This window comes from Malania oleifera, chromosome 1, assembly GCF_029873635.1.
Source record: "Malania oleifera isolate guangnan ecotype guangnan chromosome 1, ASM2987363v1, whole genome shotgun sequence".
Classification (NCBI taxonomy): Eukaryota; Viridiplantae; Streptophyta; class Magnoliopsida; order Santalales; family Ximeniaceae; genus Malania; species Malania oleifera.
Window position 1 is genome coordinate 83,426,572 of NC_080417.1, and position 16,136 is coordinate 83,442,707.

General features: G+C 39.0%; 1 protein-coding gene across 1 annotated transcript; it reads right to left on the reverse strand.

The window, feature by feature from the left end:
• Positions 1-14,489: 14,489 nt before the first annotated feature.
• Positions 14,490-15,696, reverse strand: LOC131146111 (uncharacterized). Its single transcript, XM_058095498.1, has 3 exons — positions 15,397-15,696; positions 14,909-15,108; positions 14,490-14,787 (listed from the first exon to the last, which is right to left on the reverse strand). The coding sequence occupies exons 1-3, from the start codon at positions 15,694-15,696 to the stop codon at positions 14,490-14,492; spliced, it is 798 nt and encodes a 265-aa protein (XP_057951481.1).
• Between the last annotated feature and the right edge of the window lie 440 nt (positions 15,697-16,136).

Below are 16,136 nucleotides of genomic sequence, written 5' to 3' on the forward strand. Positions count from 1 at the left end.
GGGATGGCTGGCAAGTACTGCAGCTGTTCGGCATGTAGCAGGCTTGGTTGTGATACCGTATGGATGCTGCCCTACATGAAAGGTAAAGAATGAGAGAATGGAGAGGGAGATAGCAGTTAAAGAGGAAAATTTGCGTGAGTCCCCCCCCCCCAAGTGGCGTGGGTTATTCTGCCCAGTGGTGGTGTGCTTGTGGTGGTGATCGTGAATAGTGCTCACGACTATGGCGCTGCTAGAGGGATGTGGTAGCTGCTGCGAGCGTCATTCGGCTGCTAAGGAGAGTCATGGAAGTTTTCCGGAGATGGCAGTTAGGAACGTGAGAGACTATCATGATTAGGAGATGATAAAGAGGGAGAGTGGGAAGATGGTCGTGTAGAGGGGGCGCCCAGTGCTAGTGGATGGGGATCACCAGAATGGTGTCGTGGTCTTGGCTGCAAAGTTGATAGGTGGTGTGGCTATAGCCGTGTAGGGGTTGGTGCTGCGGGAAGATGATTGTGGTGGTGGCTATGGGTGCTAGAGGGATGTGGTTGCAGCTACGAGAAGAAGAGATGGAGAGAGAGTGGGTGGCCGGTTTTTTTTTCTTTGGTGAACTCCCACGGGGTGCCCCCTCTAGAAGAGATGCCCCTCCCCCCTTTATAAAAGTTTAAAAACCCTAAAAAACGCCTAGAGTAGCTGCCCCCCTTCGCATGGCCCATTGGCACTCTTCTTTTTTCCTTTTTCTTTTTTCTTTATTCTTTTATACATACTAAGTGGAATAATGATAATAATAATAATAATAGTGATTGATTGTAATAGTAATAGTAATAATAATAGTAATGGTAATAATAATAATAATACCTATAATAATAATAATAATAATAATAATAATAATAATAATAATAATAATAATAATAATTATGATGATGATGATGATGATAATAGCTCCATTGTTATATTTGCCCTATACAAAATGAGGTCTCTATGCCCCTCTTTATAAGTTTGTTGTTTAGGATGACAAAAGAGTCATCTTTCAACAGTAAATTTATAAAGATAAAAGTTGCCAATTTTGGATTGGGCTAAAAATAATCAAAAGAGACCAAAATGTGACCCTACAAAGTGACCCACAAATGGTTGACTTGGATGGATTGGCTTCAATATGAGTTCTAGAGGATGACTTGCATCGGGTTTGAGAACCCAAGTGCCAAAGCGTATAAGAATGACTTGTACCAGGTTTGAGAACCCGAGTGCCAAAGTAAAATAGAATGACTTGCATCGGGTATGAGAACTTGAGTGCCAAAATACATGAGAATTACTTGCATTGAGTTTTGAGAACCCGAGTGCCAAAGTACGTGAGAATGACTTGCACTGGGTTTTGAGAATCTTAGTGCCAAAGTATATGGATGACTTGCACTAGGTTTGAGAACCCGAGTTCCAATGTATATGGGGATAACTTGCATCAGGTTTGAGAACCTGAGTGCCAAAGCATATGAGAATGACTTGCACCGGGTTTGAGAACCTGAGTGCCAAATTACATGAGAATGACTTGCACCAAGTTTTGAGAACCTGAGTGCCAAAGTACAAGGATGACTTGCACTAGGTTTGAGAACCTGAGTGCCAAAGTACAAGGATGACTTGCACCAGGTTTAAGAACCCGAGTGCCAAAGTACATGAGAATGACTTGCTTCGAGTTTGAGAACCTGAGTGCCAAAGTACAAGGATGACTTGTACCAGGTTTGAGAAACTGAGTGCCAAAGTACAAGGATGCACTAGGTTTGAGAACCCGAGTGCCAAAGTACAAGGGAATAACTTGCACTGAATTTGAAAACCCAAGTGCCAAAGTACAATGGGATAACTTGCACTAGGTTTGAGAACCCGAGTGCCAAAGTACAAGGGGATAACTTGCACCGAGTTTGAGAACCCGAGTGCCAAAGTACGAGGGGAAAACTTGCACTATGTTTTAGAACTCAAGTGCCAAAGTACAAGGGGATAACTTGCACCGGGTTTGAGAACCTGAGTGCCAAAGTACAAGGGGATGACTTGTACCGGGTTTAAGAACCCGAGTGCCAAAGTACAAAGGGATAACTTGCACCGGGTTTGAGAACTCGAGTGCAAAGTACAAAGGGATAACTTACACCAAGTTTGAGAACTCGCAAACCAAAGTACATGGGGATAACTTGCATCGGGTTTAAGAACCCAAGTGCCAATATACAAGGGGATAACTTGCATCGGGTTTGAGAACCCGCATGTCAAAGTACATGAGAATGACTACCCCAAATAAATGAGATAGTCCAAACGACTTGGAATAACGTAGAAAAGATCATCTGAATATTGGAGACATAGTTCGGGATTTAAAAACCTATGCCCCAGTTTATAGGGTAGACGGAACAATTTTGGGAAAGAATTACTTAGTTCTGAGGACCATTACCCTAATTCACAGTGAAGGACTACATACTGGTTCCCCAATTTCAAAGTGAACGCTAAAATTTGTACTAGGGTCAATCACGCCAGTTGATAAGTAGATAACTTGATTAAGACCTGGGTCAGTTGCCCCATCCTCATAGTAAATGGATCGATTTGTACCTTGGTTAGTTGCCCCTGTTTCAAAGAAGATAGATCAATTTGGACCCAGGTCAGTTGCCCCAGTATTCAAACATTAGAGAAACATGGATTGCTTAGACATGGATGAAAATAGATGTACAAAAACCTATACAACAAGACATGTGTGAATGAATAATGTTATGTAATGTATGCACGTTGCTACTTATGATGCTAGAATGCGGGGATGTATGCATGCTACAGGATACAAATGCATGTTGTGTGACACAAGGATATGTAATGCACATAGCATGATATGTATGTATATTGCATGACAATGATGCATGTTGCATGATATACATGTATGCTGTTATTTATGATGCTAGATCATGGGGATATGTATACTTTTTTTCTTTTCCTTTTTTTCTTTTTTTCTTTTCCTTTTTTTTTAATTGCAATGCATGGATTATGTGATGATGAGCGAAAATTCTGTCTCCATCGTGCCTGTAATCAACAAACCACTCTGATTTTGGCCATATTTTTGAAATCCTACCTCACATGGACACCCCTAAATTGGTTCCCTTGAGACTCAGCATGACATCTACCCTAGTAGATGCATTTATGGCTGATCTTGTTCATCTTATTTTCTTTTTAGAAATAAATTTGAAAATTAAATGAATAAACATGCAATCAGATAGCTCAATCTCATTAGGGATATGAATGGAATGCTCAAACTTGTCTTTTTTTTGCTTGATTTTCCGTGTTTGTTAAACAGAAGACAAATTTTACCAATACTTTGACACTGATGTAACTTTTCTAGCTTAGAGAATCATATCAATGGGCAACCTTCCTTTTTTTATTTTTTTTATTTTTATATTAGCTTCCTAACCATAACTCCTTTCCTGTATCACTATTCAGCGATTTTTTTTTTTTTTTTTTGCTCTGTGTTCCATGACTTATTTCAAACTTCCTATCTTGGATTAGAACTAGTGTCTTATTGAGTAGTCTGATCAATATTCCAATCTCATGGTGGACTTTAAGACATAGGACAAAATGTAGGCTAAGGTGCAAAGTATTGACCAAACTTGTTATCTGAGCAAGTTGCCTACGTACCTTTTCAGGATCAAGTCATTATATAGTTCAAACTCAACATTGAGTTTGACAATTCATTTGAGACAACAATATATACCAATCTGGTTAGAACTTTCATTTGGATCGTAATGTAAGCTAAGGAATATAGGTCAAAGAAGAAAAAGGAATAGTAGGGCTCAAATTTTGTTAATATTATAAAGGGTAATCATTGATCAAGGATCATATTTGAAGCATGTCCCTTTCTTTTTCTTTCTCTTTTCTTCCTTCTTTTTTTCTCGTTTTTCTGCTTTTTTTTTTTTTTACTACACCTTTTTCTTTTCCTTTTATGAAGGAACCTTAGCTCCATTTTGATTTGGACTCAATTTAGGACTAATCTTTTTGAAACTGCCCAGTGTGGGGCTATGATCCTTTGATGGGTGAATCAAGAATTGAATTTTTAAAGCTCAATAAGGCTAAAAAAAGACTTATTTTTCTTTTAAATTTCTTTTTGGTAGTAGAAAAATGGCTTGCTATCATTTTGGTAGTGACCATTGCCTCAAATGACTTGTCAAACACTATGAGACCCAAACCAAGGTTAACTTTTTAGTGAGCTGACTTTCGAGAAAAATTTGGTTTAACATTTAGGCTCAACTTGGTTAACAAATGGTAAATCATTGTTTAGTTCTTTATGAAAAAACTGGTCGACCAAAGATGGCTACCCCTCATTTGATCAGAATATAATCATTATACTCTTAATACACCAATCATAAATTAGAAGATAAAGACAAGATCCTTTGTTTATCAATTTCATTAAGCCAATCTATGACAAAGCTTGATAAATCACTTCTATCTACATCTTCTACAATTCTGCATCATTTTGAAATCCACATCCCAACCAGGCTCCTTGACAACATCTTGAAGTGGGGTCCTTACTAAATTCTAGCTTGGAGGATTTTTTTTTTTAGCCCCATTGAATAGATTCCCAAAACCAGCTATTGGTTTTGGTTCCTTTGTACTGACAAAACTATTTCCTATGTTAGTTAGAACAAAAAGTGCAAGCTAAAATGGACAAAATTTGGTACAAGGTGATGGTCCAAGGAGGATTGAATGAGATGAGACTGATATGCATTTTTATTTCATTCAATTTCAAAGTAATTTAAGAAAAAATGATTTATGGATGTATTCCTCTCATTATTTCCCTTATTTAGTCAAACACATGATTGACAATGCTGGAATCTCATATCTCAATTCTACCACCTTAGCGTACTGGTTTTACAGAAAATTTGAATGTGATTACTGACCTATTGGAGATGACTGTGCATGCATAGACATGTGTGCATGACTATGCATGAATGCAATGCAACCTAAATAACCACTTTGCTAGAATTCTGAGAAAAACCTTATCGACTAATGAAAGATTTCAAAATTAAACCGACCCTTGATGGACATTTATTTTCCCAGATGACCCCTGAAAAGTTGACCTTATTTGTCGAGTATTCAATTCTTTTGATCATTCACTTCCCCGGTAATGGCCCATGTACTCGGGTTCGTTTAAAAGGAGTTGGGCCTTGTTTTTATCTAAAAAAAATTGGGTTTGTGTTGTTTAAAAATATTGGCCTGGATTTTAGGTAATAAGTCTGAAGCCCTCTTTTTGAAATCTAGGTTTGGATTTTTGAAAATTGGGTCTGGGCCTGGTTGCTTAAGAAGGATTGGATTGGTCCCTTTTTAAAATGACCAAGCCAAGGGCTTTTTTTATAAAAAAAAAGAATGTATCATGGTCTCATTATTAGGCTTTTCTAGAATATTGGCTAAGTGGTATGCATGCCTAAAATGGATGCAAGATGCATGACACAACACAAACTGTTTCAAACACATATATACAAAGGACTGGATTAAATCACATGGAGAAGTATGAGGATCTTGTCCCAGCCCAATGTAGATGCACCTATTTTACAGGGTTTCTTCATGGCTCTATCCTAGTTAGGGAGAACTATAGACAAGTATGTGTGGGTAGGCTTTGGTAGACTCACCAAGGCTTGGATCCTTAACTACCAAAAATAATATTTATAAACCTAACTATCCCAAGCTCAATAGAAAGTGGGTAAGTTGGGTATCGATCCATGGAGACCTGAAGCATAGTTATTAAACTACTTCCAATTTAGTTTATTATAGCCTTGTTATGAAAAAATAAATAAAAGATCGTATTTTTCAATGGTTGAATCTAACCAACTACTTAAAAGCAATTAAATGAAAGCAAGTAAGTTTATACTGCTAGAAAGCGAGTAAATTTCTATGTTACCCTACTCCTAAAAAGCGATGCTGGGGTTTGAATCAGACGCTGGACTTCATGCCTCTAACAATGCCCCTTCAAACTTTGATAGAAGTACTAACCCAAGCAGGCCAAAGTGGGAGAGGGTCGATCAAGGGCACAGGGTAGCAAGGGTGCACCAACAATCCAGAGCACGGTCGGGAACCAGAGTACCTTGTCTAAACGATAACAAACACCTCCTCGGTTCCATAGAAAACTACTTCCCTCTGACGGATACATAGTAGTGCTTATCCTTATTTGCAATCCTTCATCAAATACACAACAAGTAAATGGAAAGCAGTAAATCAAAAGCAATAAAGGAGAAAGCAGGTAAGGAGACCATCCCCTTTGTACTCAAAACGTTTGTCACTAACACCAGAAGTTACAAGAGAGTGATTGTGTAATATACACGGATAGCACACGAATGCCGCCGGTTGTCATTGGCTGTTGAACACTTCATGCACACACCAAAATAGGAATTGAAAATTATGCTACTCCTAATCTAACTTGGCTCTCAATGACATCTTAAGTCTGTAACTAACCTAAGAGAGGCCAAAGAGGGACTCAGAGCTTGTGTTCGTAGCGAATACTTATAGGCTCTAGGGTTTGCAAGGTTTGTTTTACAATTTAGGAAGGTTTGCAGCAAATCTCGCACAAAAGATCACTGCTATCGAGCAAGTCACTCCTCTATCACTCTTATGTGCTCCCTAGTCAAGACTCATGGGAAGTCAAGGATTCAAATATACAATTTCTTTGACTTTGTTGCACCTCAAGGTCTTGATGGTCGAGTTGATGGTCTAGACTTGCAGTTTCTCGATCATCAAGAAATCTCAGTATCTCGACATAGTTGCCCCTGAAGGTCTCTTGGTCGAACACTTCATTGAGACTCTTGGTACTTCAGAGTTTTAGTTCTATCTCAGTATCTCGATGTGGTCACCCCAGCAGGTCACTTGGTCGAGCACTTGGTTGAACCTTGCAGCATTCTAAACTCAGTTTGAACCTTGGAGTTTGCAATAGAAGACTAAGTCACCCCTATAGTTTGCTGGTCGCGCCACATGGTCGAGCATCATCTTCTTGTCCATTTATGCTCTGAAGCATCTGGAGCTTGGCTGAATGTCTGAATTCGAGTTTTGAATTATCCAAATTCTCCTTGGCTTCTTATAATGCCTAACCCCATGGTTTTAACCTATTTTTCCTGAAAAGGCAAATAAACCTTGCGTAGCTCTGAACAATAATAATTCTGGGTAAATATATAATAAAATAAGGTAAGCACAAGTAAATAAGTGTCTACAATCATATATTTTAGGGACTCATCACAACCCCCAATTTACACTTTGCTAGTCCTCGAGCAAAGTAGAATCTAAGAAAACTACCAAATCCTACCTATATCCTCTTTCATAGGAACCAGGATTGCATTTAACATATGCCACAAGACTTTAAACCCCTAGGTTGATCCCAGTGGACGAGTTCTAGTCTCGTAAGGGTTTCCAAGGTGATTCCCAAAAACACCTGCTAAGTGAATATTAAAAGATATTTGCATGCAACAAGAACCTTACCATTTCACATACAAAGATATGACCCAGTTACAATTAGACCCATTCATTCATTATTCCATTATACACACTCTGCAACATTTCATTCATGTAAGTCTCAACACTGCACAACTATTACACCAACGATACAACTCTCAGGGGATCAACCAATAGTTTTAATTCTGCGCGAATATTACTATGTAGTTTCAAGCATTGCTAGATTACATCATAAAGCATGTGTAAGGTGCATGATTTATCACACTCAGGGTACCTTTTGACACCTATAGAATAGATGTTTTGACTCAACCTCATTGGTATGCCCTTAGAACAAAAAACACTCAAGAAAAGGGGTTAACTCTCATATGTGAGGAAGAATGTTATGATCGAACATCCCACATATTTTGAAGAACTAACATCAAGCATGGAATGGACTACCCTCATAAGGATGGGATCCAGCCTATTTGTGAGGAGTCAGGTCCTTCACCTTAGCATCTTCTCACTTACTCGCCATACCCAATCAAGACCACCATATATCGATCCTTCAACAAACTTGACATAGACATGGCAAATGCATTGGTCAGCTTGAAGATTCCTAATATTTGTAAGAACATGGTGGTGTGTCCTTAGTTTTCCATTTTTCTTGCATCTAGAGCAGGATATTTTTTCTTTTTTTTCATTCTTTCTTTTTACTTTCATTTTTTGGCGAGCTAGGACAATCATTGCACCCTTCATTATCTTTATACCACCAATGAAATTTAGCTTGGAAAGGAGTCCATAAAGTGTATCCATCTCTAAGGTGGTTCAATTTTCATGTTTTGAGTAAGCTACAAGACCTAAGTTTATATCTCCTCACTTGATGTCAACTCTAGGCCAACAAATGCGAGGATAAAGACTAGTTAACAAAGGGTCACTAGAAAAAAATAAAGTTGAGTTTTATAAATTCAGAATTTGATGTCAAAAACTCAAGCAATGAATGAATGGCTCAATAGTACCTCACAAGGTGCTATAGTCGTCACAATTGTTCTCTCAATGCTCTCAAAGAATCCTAAGTGTTACAAATCACACATAAGTGTGTTTTTAAACCTCATGAAGTACCATTGAATACAAGATTTCACATAGCAATATTGACACAAATGAATCACTAATTGATCCTTCTGGAGTGGCCTGATGGTTCATTAGGCCATTTAATGTGAAAACATGCACAACTGGCTCACTACATTGTTAGTGAGCATAATAGAATCATATAATATATGGGCCTAGGCATGTAACGTATGAGTTATATAGGTGTATGTAAAAAGGGCAAACTAGTTGTTATCAAGTTATGAAGCACATACTATTCACTGAGAAAAATTTTTAAATGTTTGAAAATTATGAAAATTGTGTCCTTTGTGCACATAAATGTGCCATAGTGTATTGCCCCCTACCCCCAACTTAGTACTTCAATGTCCTCACTAAAGTGTGGATAGAAAATAGAACTCGAGCAAGGGATAATTCAGTGAAAGTTGCTAGCAAGAACCAACAGTGTACTCAAGAAAAATAATAACCAGAATAACATGCATGCAAATACATTGTAGCACACAAGACACGTAGGAACCAAAAGCACCATGAAGGTTTTCCATTAATGAGCAAAAATTGTATTACAGAGTAGAAGAGGCTTTACAGGTATGGAAAAGGCCATAGAATCATGGTGGGTTAATCAGAAAGGAAAAGAGGGGAAAGCCTTAAAAAAACAAAAAAAAAAAAAAAACATGTGCCGCATAAGCACAGTACATGAAGTAGGTAGTGGGTTGGCCTAGCCACTCTCATCATCCGAGTCGGAGTCGGCAACATAGAGAGGGTTGGTAGTAGAACTACCAGTGCTGTCATACATTGAAATAGCCGTAATGATCTTGTGTAGTGCTTCCACTAACGCATCCCATATAACCGGTCCCAAAGTTTTCTGCAGTATATAGCAGGCGTCACGTGGGTCACTGGATGTGACTGCGGGGTGGTTGATTGTGCACTCTATGTCCTTCTCTAGCACCAACTCTGGTGAGAAGTAGGGAGAGAGGGTTGGCCGAGTGCCATTTTTCTTCGTCCCAGAACGAAGCTACATTGTCACGAGTTAGCTGGGACAAGGAAAAGAGGCTTTGGGATGAGTTGGGCAACAAAACTCTAGATCAGAGTTCAGAGATTTAGTGGTAGCGGAGGGTGTTGCAGCGATGGGATGGAAGGCGGAGGTTCTTGAATGGGTTAGGAGTCGAGTGAATAGGGCTAGAGGTTGCACAGTGAGGTTTGACCAAGAGACACGAGGGCGAGAATGAAAAAAAAAAATCAAGTGCAAAATAGGGTCTTAAACGGGTTTAACCGTCTCGATCAGGTCGCACCCATTCCTATGCTTGTCGCCCTAGTAGTTGAACCACCAGCTTAATCTATAACTTGCGCTAACGAAATATGGTTGATCTACTACAAATAGTCTAGAAACCTAAAAGAAAAGAAAACTATTAGGTTGCCTTCCAGAAGCACTAAGTTTACCGTCTTCAGTCAGACGCATTGAAGCTCATTGCAGGTGAACCAAGGCACAAAAATGTATCTTTTCAACCAGTCCCTCGGTAATGCCCTCGATGCATAGTTTTAAACATTGACCATTGACCTTGAAATGTGTATTATTCGTAGGGTCCTATATTTCAATTGCCCCATGAGGGAACTATAGAATAACAACACCAAGATTTGTTTTGAAGAAACGATTGAATAGATAACACAAAGTTTTATTACAACAATCGAATTACAACAATCTATCCAATCATACACTAACTAAATGAGCTTCAATAGGGAAAAGGATAACAAATAGAAAAACAAAAGAGGACAAAATCTTGCAGTCGAGATGTGTATAGTGCTCTAGTGGGGGGGGGGGGCTTATTTATAGCCTCTAGTCCGTGGAAGAAGCACATGGGTGGCTCACCTACCATGGTAGGTGGTTGTAGCACACCTACCATGGCCGACTTTGACATTAGTGGCTGACTTTGACATTAGTGGCCGTCTTTGACATTAGTGACCGACTTTGACATTAGTGGTCGTCTTTGAAATTAGTGGTCGTCTTTGGCATTTGAGGTCATCTTTGACATTAGTGGTCGTCTTTGACATATCGTGCCCACCGTTCACATTGGATAGGCCATACCATCTTGGGGGGCACTGGCCCCAAACTCCCGTGTCTCAGAGGGGAACATCTTCTGACTTCGTGGTACCATTGCGGTCTACCGCTTCAACCTTATCTGAACCATACGTCAAGTAAGTGTGCCAATTAACTTGTGGGAAGTGGGCATTGCACACATATACAACAACAACTCCCCCTTAATGTCAACCTATGCTCTTGAACCAATACCAAGAGCATACCAATTCTTTTGGAAGTCGAACCTACCCAATGCTTTGGTGAAGATATCTGCATGATTATCGTATTTAGCCAGACGCATTAAAGCTTATGGCAGGTGAACCGGGTCACAAAAATGTATCTTTTCGACCAGTCCCTCTGTAATGCTCTCGATGTATAGTTTTAAACATTAACCATTGACCTTGAAACGTGTACTATTCGTAAGGTCCTGTATTTCAATTACCCCATGAGGGAACTGTAGAATAACAACACCAAGATCTGTTTTGAAGAAATGATTGAATAGATAACACAAAGTTTTATTACAGCAATCAAATTACAACAATCTATCCAACTATACACTCACTAAATGAGCTTCAATAGGGAAAGGATAACAAATAGAAAAAAAAAAAAAAAAAGAGGACAAACTCTTGTAGTCGAGATGTGTATAATGCTCTAGTGGGGGGGGGGGTCTTATTTATAGCCTCTATTTCGTGGAAGAAGCACATGGGTGGCTCACCTACCATGGTAGGTGGTTTTAGTACACCTACCATGGCTAAATTTGACATTAGTGGCCGACTTTGACATTAGTGGTCGCCTTTGACATTAGTGACCGACTTTGACATTAGTGGTCGTCTTTGAAATTAGTGGTCGTCTTTGAAATTAGTGGTCATCTTTGACATTTGTGGTCATCTTTGACATTAGTGGTTGTCTTTGACATACTATGCCCACCATTCACACTGGATAGGCCATACCATCTTGGGGGGCACTAGCCCCGAACTCCCGTGTCTCGGAAGGGAACATCTTCTAACTTCGTGGTACCATTGCGGTCTACTACTTTAACCTTATCTGAACCATACATCAAGTAAGTGTGCCAATTAACTTGTGGGAAGTGGGCATGGCAAACAAATACACCAACAACCCCCCTCCCCCTTTAATGTCAACCTACGCTTTTGAACCAATACCAAAAGCATGCTGATTCTTTTGGAAGTTGGACCTACCCAATGCTTTGGTGAAGATATTTGCATGATTATCTTATGTTGGGCAATACTCCATCTCAACAACCTCATCCTCAATGAGTTCTCGTATGTAGTGATACTGAATCTCATTGTGCTTGGTTCTTGCATGGAACATCGGCTTCTTACTGATAGTTATGCAACTTTGATTGTCATAGTGAATCAGAGTTGCAACATTTATCATTATCCCAATATCAATAAGAAGTCTTCTTATCCAAATAACTTCACATGAGGTGAGAGAAGCTGACTTGTACTCAGATTTTGTGAATGATAGCGACATTGTTGGCTACTTCTTGCTTGTCTATGAGATAATTCCATTCCCAAAGAGAAAACAATATCTAGAAACTGACTTTCTGGAATCAATATCTCCTGCCTAATCAAATTCACAATATCCAATTAGGGAGTTCCCTGATGTATAAGAGATGCCAAAATGAGGAGTCCCTTTTATATACTTGAGGACCCTCATTCTAGCCTTCTAGTGAATTTCTCGTTGCTTATTTACAAATCGACTCAGAATACCAACTGAAAATTAGGCTTCTGTATCTCTTTGTATCAACAAGTGGAGAGGGATCTTCAATGGAGAGCTTAATGTTTAATTCTATTGGAGTAACCACTGGAGGGCATTCTACCATCCCAAATTCCTTCAATAACTCTTGAGCATAGCATTGCTGAGAAATAAATATTTCTCCTAGATGCTGCCACACTTCAATGCTTAAGAAGAAGTGGAGCAGCCCCAAGTCTGTCATCTCGAATTCTAAGCATAGGCCTTCACGGATGTTGTTGATCTTCTCCTCGTCGTCACCTATAAGCACAAGATCATCTACATATAGTACAATTATTACATACATCTCATTCTCCTTTAGTACATATAAATTTGCATCAGAGGTACTTCTACAAAATCCATAATTGGTGAAGAAAGAATCAATCCTCTAGTACCAAGCTCTGGGGGCTTGTTTCAGTCTATACAAGTCTTTCTTCAACCTACAAACTTTGTTTTCTGAATTTAACAATTCAAATCTACGTGGTTACATCATATAAACCTCATCTTTAAGATGACCATTGAGGAATGCAGACTTCGCATCCATTGAAATAGCACCCAGCTTCTGTGTGCAATAGTATCCAAAAGAAGATGGATTGTTTCCATGCAAGCTGTTGGTGCAAAGGTTTCAGTAACATCAAAAACCATCCACTGAGAAAATCCTTGTGCGATAAGGCATACTTTGTACTTATCTAAAGTACCATCAGCTTTATATTTTACCTTCCATATCCACTTCGTGCCGATTACCTTCCTATGAGGGGCCGATCCACAATATTCCAAGTATGATTTTTCATGATACTTTCACATTCAACTTCCATAGCCGTTCTCCACTTCGGATCAGCCATCACTTCATCAAGGCTACTTGGTTCCTTAACTGTACTGATTATATCAGCTATTAAGGTCATATTTACCAAGTGTTATGCTGATCGTTGTTGTTCCTTTATCCTCTTCGACCTTCAAGGTCCATCAGGTTATGAACTTTGATTCACAGGTTCTAGATTGCCTTCATAAAACAGCTGTTGTACCCACCTAGGGTGTGGCTTCTGAATAGGTGCTAATGGTACAATAAGCTTGCTTTGAATTTCTTCATCATTCACCTCAATCTACTGCTCTGAGTGAGGCACATGGTGGGTTACTTTATCAGTTGATGATAAAGTGGGTTGATCTCTATCTCCCACTGAGTATAGTCCTTCATCAAATTCCACATCTCGGTAGGTGATGATCTTCTTTGCCTCTACATCATACAGACGATATGCCTTCGATTCGGTACTGTATCCCAAGAAGATTCACTTTTGACTCTTATCATCTAACTTCCTTCAACTATCACACTAAACATGCACAAAATATCTGCAACCAAATGTTCTAAGATAAGAAATGGAGGGTTTCTTACCAGAGTAAGCCTCGTGAGGTGTTTTGTTCCCCAAAGCTTTAGTGAAGTATCGATTGAGGATATACAAAGTTGTATTAACAGCTTCTGCTTAAAATGATTTTGGAAGGTCTTGTGCCTTCATCACTGCTCTGGCCATCTCCATCACAGTGCGATTTCGCCGTTCCACAATGCCATTCTATTGTGTAGTTTTTGGTGCTGACAATTGGTGCTCGATGCTAAATGCACTACAATAATTGTTGAACTCCCCTAGTATGAACTCACCTCCTCGATCTGTTTGAAGTTTCTTTAACTGCAAACCTGTCTCATTTTCAACAAGTTTATGCCACACTTTAAATTTTACAAAAGCCTCAGCCTTATCACGAAGAAAATACACCCACATTTTCTACTATAATCGTCGACTAACAACATAAAATAGAAATATCCTCCTAGTGCAGGAGTAGTTATTTTACCACAGAGATCTGCATTTACTAGCTCTAGAGAAAGCATTGATTTGTTGTTGCTCTCTTGTGGAAATGACATACGATGTTGCTTGCCCAACATGCAAGCTTCACAAGGCTCTGTAGTATCAACTACTACAAGAAAATCAACCATCATTTCCTTTCCCTGCATCTCCTTCAAAATTGCATGGGAGATGTGTCCAAACCTTTTATGCCAAAGTCTACTTGTTGTATCTTTAGTTGTTGTGGCAAGTGCCATAAACTCATACAAGTTATTCTTTTAAATACCTTCACCCACAATGCTGCCATTGCTATCAATGATCTCAGCTTTTGTTTTCATAAATCATACTTCATAGTCATGGTCAGTAATAGCAGCTACAAATAAAATATTCCTCTTAATTTGAGGAACATAAAGGACATCTAAAAGAGTTTTACCTTGGTCATTCATGAATTTTAAGAAAATGGATCCAGTGCCCTCTATTGGACACTTTGCATTATTTACGACAATCACATTCATAGTTTCATGTAGAGGCTTAAGGGAACCATACCAGTCCTTTTTGCTGGTTATGTTTTGGGAAGCTCCACTGTCAAGTACCCATGAGCAATCTCCTATACTGTTTGAGCAGTTAAGCACATTTCTTCTGTAACCATAAAAAGATCTAATTATGGTTCAGCACAATTTGCAACTTATCTGACATTCCATGTAGGCTTCAACGTGCCATTCTTTTCATTGTGGATACGCTTTATGCAATCCTTGGTTACATGCCCCTTTTTTTGTAGTAGTAGCACGTACCAGAAAATCTCTTCTTGTTCTTTCCCTTCTTCTTTTCAACATTATTGTCCTTGCCTTTGATATACACGGTGAACGCACTACTGCTTTCATTTTCTTTGGTTCTCAACCTCATCTCCTCCTCTAGTAGTAAGGCACAAAATTCCTCAAAGGTTAGTGTAGAAGTTCTAATCTGCATGTTATAAGAAATTACCAGACTATCATATTTTGATGGCAGCACTTGAATACATCTTCGAGTTAACTCCTCACTGGTCTTTGCTTTGCCCACTACTATGATCTGATCACACTGATTTTTGATTATGGTGATAAATACTTCATCCAATTCTCCGTCATGTAGCTTTTCTACAACAAGTTGATTCTCCAAGTTCTGAATGTGTGTCTAGTTCCTTGTTTCATATTGATTCTTCAAACCATTCCAAGCATCTATAGCCTTGGATGTATGCTAGATCAGCGCATGTACAGAATTAGATACACTTGTGATAATAGCAAAAAGTGCATCTTCATTTTGCCTTTTCTTTGCTTTGACGAGGGCAACATCTAGAGGGATGATAACCTTACGATTGGTGGGATCATGCGTGCCAATCGGTTCTAGATCCATACCTTGAACTGTATCAAGTAGTTCATATGAATCCAGAATAGCACTCATCTTGAACTTCCACAGAGTGTAGTTCATGCCGTCTAACTTTCCTTCTGTGAATGCTGGTGGACATATCTGAAGTGCTGGTGGAGATGCAGTAGTTGAAGATGAAGTTTCTGCCATTGCAACGTCTCAAAAATTATAGTTGTTTCTTCTTAGTAGTCTTTTGCTCTAATACCATGTAGAATAACAACACCAAGATCTATTTTGAAGAAATGATTAAAGAGATAACACAAAGTTTTATTACAACAATCAGATTACAACAATTTATCTAACCATGCACTTACTAAATAAGTTTCAATGGCGAAAGGACAACAAATAGAAAAACAAAAGAGGACACAATCTTGCAGTCGAGATATGTGTGGTGCTTCGATGGGGGGGGGGGTCTTATTTATAGCCTCTAGTCCATGGAAGAAGCACATGGGTGGCTCACCTACCTTGGTAGGTGGTGGTAGCTCACCTACCATTGCCAACTTTGACATTAGTGGCTGACTTTGACATTAGTGGCCAACTTTTACCATAGTGGTCGTCTTTGACATATTGTGTCCATCGTTCACACTGGA

Bases quoted from the DNA above. Each gene is read 5' to 3' on its own strand.
- LOC131146111 (XM_058095498.1), bottom strand. From the start codon at position 15,696: ATGGCAGAAACTTCATCTTCAACTACTGCATCTCCACCAGCACTTCAG. The intron at 15,109-15,396 runs GTACATGCGCTG...TATAACATGCAG, and splicing joins TCACAAGTGTATCTAATTCT to ATTAGAACTTCTACACTAAC. The intron at 14,788-14,908 runs GTAACCAAGGAT...TTATGGTTACAG, and splicing joins TACTACAAAAAAAGGGGCAT to AAGAAATGTGCTTAACTGCT.